At 46.7% G+C, this 8,504-nt stretch overlaps 1 protein-coding gene across 1 annotated transcript in view; it reads left to right on the forward strand.

Annotated features, from left to right (window-relative positions):
* Positions 1–1,507: 1,507 nt before the first annotated feature.
* Positions 1,508–8,504, forward strand: part of Scp2 (sterol carrier protein 2) — a 68,740-nt gene continuing 61,743 nt past the window's right edge. Inside the window, exons 1-4 of the mRNA XM_013022280.1 lie at positions 1,508–1,669; positions 5,110–5,164; positions 7,028–7,099; positions 7,572–7,703. Of these exons, the coding sequence (XP_012877734.1) occupies positions 1,601–1,669; positions 5,110–5,164; positions 7,028–7,099; positions 7,572–7,703 (328 nt within the window). The 5' untranslated portion in view covers positions 1,508–1,600. The remainder of the gene's footprint in view (positions 1,670–5,109; positions 5,165–7,027; positions 7,100–7,571; positions 7,704–8,504) is intronic.

Consider the following 8,504-nt stretch of genomic DNA (forward strand, 5'->3'; position numbering starts at 1 on the left):
CAAAAAAAAAAAAAAAAAGACTGAAGCTCTGAGTTCAAGCCCAGGACAGCACTGGGGGGAAAAGTTTTTGCAAAGACACACACATATAATTACACACACACACACACACACACACACACACACACAACACACAGAGGGATTGCAAAAATCTCTTCCCCAACTTCTCTCTCTGATCTGCTGTCTGTCTCCATGTGTTACACAGGTTGGTCTCAAACTTCTGTGCTCAAGTGATTCTCTTGCTTCAGCTGGAATGTAAACTCAAGTTTTAGGTCTTAGGACCAAACTCCAGGATTCTCACTTGTCAGGTCTGACCACTGACTCCTATATGGTAAGTGAAGAGACACTGAAGGCTACTGGTAGCTCACCCCTATTTTGCTAGCTACTTAGGAGAGTGAGATCTCAGGATCTCTGCAGCAATCCTAGGCAGGAAGTTCTGTGAAACTGTTGGCTCCAATGAACCAGCAAAAAGTTTAACTGGAAGAAAGGCTCAAATGGCAGGGCACCAGCCCTGAGCCCTGAGTTCAAGTCCTGGTATTGGTAGGGGAAAGAAAAAGAGAGACAAGTTATGGTGAAGGGTAGATAAAAGATACTTTTTGGGGCTGGGAAGGGCTCAGTCATAGAGTGCTTGCCTCGCATGCATGAGGCCCTGGGTTCCATTTCTCAGCACCACGTAAGCAAAACAACAACAACAAAACTGGAAGTGGCGCTGTGGCTCAAGTGGTAGAGCACTTGCCTTGAGCTGAAGAGATGAGGGACAGTGCCCAGGCCCAGAGTTCAGGCCCCACGACTGACCAAAAAAAAATTTAAAGAGGTTTATTTCTTAGCTTGGGCACCTGACACCTGGTCATATTGTGGGAAGAGGCAAAAAGCAAGCACCTCAATAAATTTAAGACTGCTTAACCAAAGAACTGGGGGCAGGTTGAAACAAACGCATAATGATTAAACACTCCAGGTCAAAGTGTGGCCAGACTGGTTATTAGTTTAAACCAGGTGTGTGTGTGGGCACACGGGCCCCGCCGGTGCCCCTGCCAGGGCTGGGCCTTGAACTCGAGGGCCAGTGCTCTCGCTTGACTTTTTTTGCTCGAGGTTGGCGCTCTTCCACTCGAGCCACAGTTTCACTTGTGGCTTTTTGGTAGTAAATTGGAGGTCAGACTCTCATGGACTTTCCGGAGCCGGGTTGACTTTGAACTTGGATCATTACAGGTCCGATTCCTGAGTTGCTAGGACTGACTGGCTTGTTTGCTTTCAGTTCAAGTCCCTCAGCCCCTCTAGCTCAGGTATTGACTGGGCTAAGGCTTAACTGAACGGCCCACTGGCCACAAGAGTCGCTCACGTCGCTGCTACGCACGCGCAGTCATCCAAACGCGCCGGCCCCAGCTTTGGCCCCACCCTGAGACCGCCTACTCCACACTGGCCACACCCCCGGAATCCGGCCACACCCCCGGAATCCGGCACCGCCCGCGTCACCACCCTCAGCCCCGCCCCCGCTGCCGAGGCCCTGTTTCTAGTTCTGTGAGCGCCGGGGGCTCAGTCTCCCGGAAGGTCGCGTACGCAGTGCACGCCTCCTCTGCCGCCTCCGCGTCCCTGCGCACAGCAAGCCATGCCTTCTCTGGAGTACAAGTCCCCGCACCCGCGCCGGGCGTTTGTGGTGGGGGTTGGCATGACCGAGGTAACAGCCGCGGCGGCGGGAGCCGGCCCCCTAGCCGCCCCTGCCCCCGCGCTGGTGCCCTGAGGGGACGGGAGATGCTGTCGGTCCTGCCTGCCCGGACAGCCGCCCTCCCAGCGCCGGGGCTTTGATCTGTGGGGCCGTTAGGGAGGCGACTCGAGTGGAGCGTGACGGTACTGTCTGTGGGGTCATAATGTTCCGAGCTTGTTCTGCAGCCCGTTCTCTCCCAGGAGAACCCCGGGGCCTGCGCTGCGTGGGGGAGTCGGGTCGTGAACGTCATCACGATCCCCAGTGTGGAGGAGGAAAGTCCAGAGGCTCCCACGGCCTCCTTCCCCCACACTCCAGCAGGGCCCAGACGGCTGTAGTTTCTCTTCTCGTATTTGTGCGACACTGGCTTTGTGTCTGTCACTACTGGTACTGTGCAGATCCCACGGAGATAAATCATAGGTATTGACCCACAGGAACAATATGGATATAAGAGCAAACCAACAGAGATCTGAGGAAAATCCTGAAAGGGCTGGGAAGGTGGCTCAGTGGTAGAGCGCTTGCCTTGCATGTATGAGGCCCTGGGTTCGATTCCTCAGCGCCACATACGCAGAAAAAGCTGGAAGTGGCACTGTGGCTCAAGTGGTAGAGTGCTAGCCTTGAGCAAAAGAAGCTCAGGAGCAGTGCCCAGACCCTGGACTGGCAAAACAAACAAACAACCCCAAAACAAATCAGATCAACTCTAATGAAGAGTTGAAGAGGTATGCCATCGTGACCTGAGGAGAATCAGGAGGCATGGTGCAATGATGCCTGACGTGTGTGTGTGTGTGTGGGGGGGGGGGGTGGTGGTGGTGGGTGGTGGTGGTGGTAGTGGTGGTGGCTAAATAGGGTCTGGTCAGGGTCAAAGTCACAGCTCCAGAGTTTAGAGTCTTGAGTTCCTGGCATATGTCTGGTCAGGTCAGAGAACTTTTTGTCCAAGTTGCCACCCTTTCATCTAGGAATTCACGTGCCTATCACCTGGGGTCGGAGTAGGATTTCACCTCTAAAAGTTTTGGCAAAGTCCCCATCACCCACCAAGATATCAAGATGGTACCAGTTAGACCCAGTATCTATCTTGCAATTTGTCGTTGTTTATCTATTTACCTCTACTGAAGGACATCTTGGGTGCTTAGAATAAGGATTCTTAGCAACTATGGATAATGCTGTTAAAGAATTTTGTGGAGATTTTTGTATGGACATAACTTTTCTGCTCTTTTGGGTAAACACCAAAGAGTATGATTAAGTGGGGTGCTGGTGGCTCACGCCTGTAATCCTAGCTACTCAGGAGGCTGAGATCTGAGGATCATAGTTCAAAGCCAGCCCAGGCAGGAGAGACGGTGAGACTCTTATCTCCAGTAAACCACCAGAAAACTGGAAGTGGCACTGTGGCTCAAGTGGTAGAGTGCTCCCATGCATGCTAGGCAAATACTCTACCACTAAGCCACATTCCCAGCCCCCCTGATTTGTTAAGATTGTTTTTTCTGCTCTTTCTTTACTAACCTCATAGTTCAGTTTCCTAACAGTATTAAGTACATTGGAGGCAGCAAGTTTTGGAGGGAACATGTGTCCACTTACAGTTGCCTGCTTTCTTATAAAGCCTTCTGATTCAACCTCTCAAAATGTGGCTTCTCTATATCTCATGATCAAATTCCCATATAACAAAATAAAACTATAAAGTAGGGTCAGGCATGGAGGTACATGGAGGTCCCTGAAGAGCTCAGGGACAGTGCCCAGGCCCAGAGTTCAAGCCCTAGGACCGACAAAAGAAAAAAAAAAGAAAAAAAGAGTATGATTATTGGATCTGCCTTTCAAAGTGGCTGTACCAATTCACATTTCTACCAGCAATGAAAGAAAATTCATATTTTCCCACATTGCTACATTTGGTTTGGTCAGGGTTTTGGATTTTGTTGTTGTTGTTGTTTGTGGGGCTTGAACTCAGGGCCTGGACACTGTCCCTGAGCTGTTTTGCTCAAGTCTAGTGCTCTACCTCTTGGAGCCACAGTGCCATTTACAGTTTTTCTGGTAGTTAATTGAACCATGATCCTCAGATCTCAGCTTCCTGAGTAGCTAGGATTACAGGCATGAACCACCAGCACCAGGCTGGATTTTTTTTTTCCAAGCAGGGGGAGGGAAAACTGTGGGCCTGGAACAGATGGAGGCATGCAGAGACAGAGGGGAAGGAAGAAGAGAAAAAGAGAGAAAGAGAGCCTGGCTGGATTTTTGACATTTTCATAAATCATATTGTTATTGTTTTATTCCCATCTCTTAAAAAATCCATTGTCTCAAGTTAATTGTTGTGGTATACATCAGTAATCCCAGTCTGAACAAAAGGTTACCAAGACCCCTTCTCAACACTCGTTTGTAATTCCAGCTATGCAAGTAAGAGAATTGTGGTCTAGGCCCTGCCTAGGCAAAAATTCTAGACTGTCCAAAAAAAAAAACAACAACTAAATTATAAAAGGTCTAGGAACCTGACTCAAGTGGTAGTGATGGAGTGCCTGCCAAGTAAGTGCAAGGCTCTGAGTTCAAACCTAAGTACCACCAACAAAAAAAAAATCTATTAAGGAAAAAATCAGACATTGTAGCAGGACATATAAATTCCCTTTGTGAGCTGCCTCTAGATTGGTGCCTATAATAGTTCCACTATTTAGTAGCTATGTGCCTTTGCAGAGCTTGCTTATTCTCCCTTTGTTCTAGTTTTTTTTTTCTGTAAAGTGAAGATTAGCAGAGTTATATGTGATCTACTTAGTACAAAGAAGTAAGTATATGATAAATAGCAGGTACTATTTTTTTCCCTAGTCCTGGGCCTTGAACTCTGGGCCTAGACACTATCCCTAATCTCTTTTTGCTCAAGGCTAGCCTCTACTACTTGATCTACAGCACCACTTCTGGCTTTTTCTGTAATTGGAAATAAGAATCTCACAGACTTTCCTGCTCAGGCTGGGTTCAAACCACTATCCTCAGATTTCAGCCTCCTGAGTAGCTACAAGTATGTAGCCAGTGCCTAGCTCACAGAAACTATTTTCATTTGGTCCTAAGTTACTTTTCTGTCCTTATCACTTTCTACTCTGTACTTTAAACTTTGATTTATCTAATATTGCAGGTTTTCCACTGAGAAAAATGGTGCCACATTGTCTTCTCTTTCAACTGGCTAGTGCCCACTCATCCTTAAAGACTCAGTTTAAATGGCAGTTTCTCTGGTTGGAAGCTCCCTGAGGGCAAGAACATATGTGATTTATTTTCAGAGTCAAGGAACATGACAGATTCTCAATAGTATGTTTTGTTTTTGGTTTTCAAATTTGCGGTATTTATTGCACTTTTTTGAGAGTGTGCATTTTGTTTGAATAGTTGAATTTCTGAGCTGTTCTGTTGGAGAAATGCATCTAATGGTACTTTTTCTATTTTCTTCTGTATTCTAGTTTACGAAGCCTGGCCATAACTCAAGAGATTACCCTGAGTTGGCAGAAGAAGCAGGTATAGAGAAAATTTAAATCTTTGAACATGCCTAGCTTCTATGTGGCCTGACCTTGTTCCCAAGGTATAGCTACCTTATGAGCATAAAGGAAGCTCAGAGCTCACCTGGGGCTTTACTCCGAGCATAGTGGAGAAGCCAATGGGAAGGCATATTGGTGTCTTAGCAACCATAAAGCCAGAACAGGCAGGGCAGGCTGTAGTAAAGATTTTATGTTTTTTTCGGATGGTAGGACGTCTGTGGGAGAGAAGGACACTTGATTCTAGTGTGAATTCTTAGGAGTAGAACAAAGTCACAAAGTCAATGTCTTCCTTTCTTAAAAAGAAAAAGGATAATCGTGTTGGATGCTGGTAATTCACACCTGTAGTCCTAGCTATTCAGGAAGCTGAGATCTGAGAATCAAAGTTCAAAGCCAACCTAGACAGGAAAGTCTGAGATTCTTTATTTCCAATTTACTACCCCCCCAAAAAAAAAAGCAGTCGTAAGAAGAGCTGTGGTTCAAGAGGTAGAGCACTATCCTTGAGCAAAAGAAAAGCAAAAGCTCAGGGACAGCATCCACGCCCTTGACAAATTGTTTGCAGGCTAAGATGGTGAATGACAGCAGCAGAATCCTGAAGTTTTGACAGGGCCAGGGCAGCAGTATGAAGCACAGAGTATTGTGCTTTAGAGGTTAAGCCATATATCTAATTTTTTCTTCTTTGGTGCTGGTACTGGCTTGAATTCCCACTCAGCTTGTTTGCTCGAGGCTAGCACTCTACCATTTAAACCTCAGCACCACTTCCCATTTTCTGCTGGTTAACTGAGATAGAAGTCTTACAGACTTTTCTGCCTGGGCTGGCCATCTTAAGATCTCAGCCTTCTGAGTAGGATTATAGGTGTAATCCACTGGCACATGTTTTCTTCAGCTTGGATAGTATCCTTAAAGCTCTTCTTCTTCCTCTTCGTCTTCTTTTCTTCTTCTTTTTTTTTTTTTTTGGTCAGTTGTGGGGCCTGAACTTTGGGCCTGGGCACTGTCCCTGAGCTCTTCAGCTTAAGGGGGCTGAGATCTGAGGATCGTGATTCAAAGCCATCCTAGGCAGGAAAGTCCATGAAACTCTTATCTCCAATAAACCACCAGAAAACCAGAAGTGACACTGCTCAAGTGGTAGAGCGCTAGCCTTGAGCTCAGCACGCAGGCCCAGAGTTCAAGCCCCACGACCAACAAAAAAAAAAAGGCTGGGAAGGTGGCTCAGTGGTAGAGCACTTGCCTTGCATGCATGAGGCCCCTGGGTTTGATTCCTCAGCACCACATAAGCAAAAAGAAAAAAGCCGGAAGTGGCACTGTGGCTCAAGTGGTAGAGTGCTAGCCTTGAGCTGAATTGCTGAGGGACAGTGCTCAGACCCAGAGTTCAGGCCCCATGACTGACAAAAAAAAAAAAGAACCTAGGATTTGGGGGCTAGAAAGGTTGCTCAGTGGTAGAGTGGGTGCCTCGTATGCATGAGGCCCTGGGTTCAATTCCTCAGTACCCCATAAGCAGGAAAAGCAGGAAGTGGCGCTGTGGCTCAAGTGGTAGAATATTAACCTTGAGCTGAAGAGCTCCAGGGACAGCACCCAGACCTAGAGTTCAGGCCCCACGACCAGCAAAAAAAAAAAAAAAAAAATCTAGTAGTTGGTGTATTTATACTTCTTAAGTATGCAGTTAGGACAGATAACACAGGTATCAAAAAGGCAAAGTGATGTAGCAACTTGGGAATGATGAATACTTGTAAAGGTCACAGGTTGGATCAATAGAGATAAATTGACTTAAACTCAGAGTTTTTATGCACTTAAAGCAAATACTTGCAGTACATTTTGATAAGTCCTTTTTATTTTATTTTTCTTATAGGCAAGAAGGCTTTAGCTGATGCCAAGATCCCCTACTCAGCAGTGGAACAGGCATGTGTGGGCTACGTTTATGGTATGTGGTAAACTGTATGTTCTAAAATTACACACCTAAAGTTAGCAGCAAGTTTTTAAACACCACAGAGCCATCAAGACCAATCATCACAATGACAGTAGTATATTCACTGACTGGCCCTTGGTTTTGTGCTAGGTGAAAGTATACTACTAAGCCAGCTGCCAGTGGCTCATGCCTGTAATCTTAGCTACAAGAAGGCTGAGATCTGAGGATCTGGGTTCAAAGCCAGCTCAAGCAGGAAAGTCCTTGAGACTCTTATCTCCAATAAGCCACTCAGAAAAATGGAAGTGGCACTGTGGCTCAAGTGATAGAGTGCTGGCCTTGAGCTGAAGAGCTGAGGGACAATGTTCAGGTCCAGAGTTCATGCCCCATGACCAAAAAAAAAAAAATCATGATGTGGTATCATGTTGCATCAGAGCTCTGTAATTGCTGTGTTGTAGGTATTACATTTCTTCTTTGTTTTCCTATCTAGGTGAGTCTACTTCTGGGCAGAGAGCTATCTATCACAGTTTGGGACTGACTGGAATTCCTATCATCAATGTCAACAACAACTGCTCTACTGGCTCTACTGCTCTATTTTCAGCTCGGCAGCTGATTCAGGGTGGTAAGGAATGCTTATGTGTCTACTGTTCTTAAATAAATGTGGTGGTAATGCCCTCTTGCAAGCGCTTCTCTATGCTACATTTGAAAGGATCTGTCTCAGGGACCATGTGGAGGCAGGCAGGCAGGCACAGGAGAAAGATTATTACAAATTTTATTAGAGGAGCCATATTTCCTCCAAAGAGAGAGCACATGGCAGCCCCCAGTATCTAGGTAGCAGCAGGGTCTGAGGGTAGGAAGTGAGATAGATGGGAGCTCAGGTGGGTCTGAGCAGAGAGAGGGAGGGGCCAGCTCTATGGCTGGAACTCCAGGGATGGGAGGGGCTCAGGTCTGGGTGAAGCTGAGCACCAAAGGTGGGCATAATGCTTACAACCTTCAGAAAGGTTGCTTTTTTTAATGCACTGCTTAAGCCAAGTGGTTGCCCATGTCTATAATCCTAGCTACTCTGGAGGCTGAGATCTGAGACTCACAGTTCAAAACCAGCCCGAGCAAGAAACTCCGTGAGACTCTTTTCAGTCATGGGGCTTGAACTCTGGGTTTGGGCTCTATCCTTGTGCGCTCCAGTTCAAGGCAAGTGCTCTACTGCTTGAGCCACAGAGCCACTTCTGGTTTTCTAGTGGTTTATTGGAGATAATAGTCTCAGGGACTTTCCTGCCCCGGCTGGCTTTGAACTGTGATCCTCAGATCTCAGCCTCCTGAATAGCTAGGATTACAGGCGTGAGCCACCGACTAGAAGCTCCTGGAGACTCTTATCTCCAATAAACCACCAGAAAAGTGGAAGTGGTGTTGTGGCTCAAGTGGTAGA

Source organism: Dipodomys ordii, unplaced genomic scaffold, assembly GCF_000151885.1.
Source record: "Dipodomys ordii isolate 6190 unplaced genomic scaffold, Dord_2.0 Scaffold61, whole genome shotgun sequence".
In the NCBI taxonomy this organism is placed as follows: domain Eukaryota; kingdom Metazoa; phylum Chordata; class Mammalia; order Rodentia; family Heteromyidae; genus Dipodomys; species Dipodomys ordii.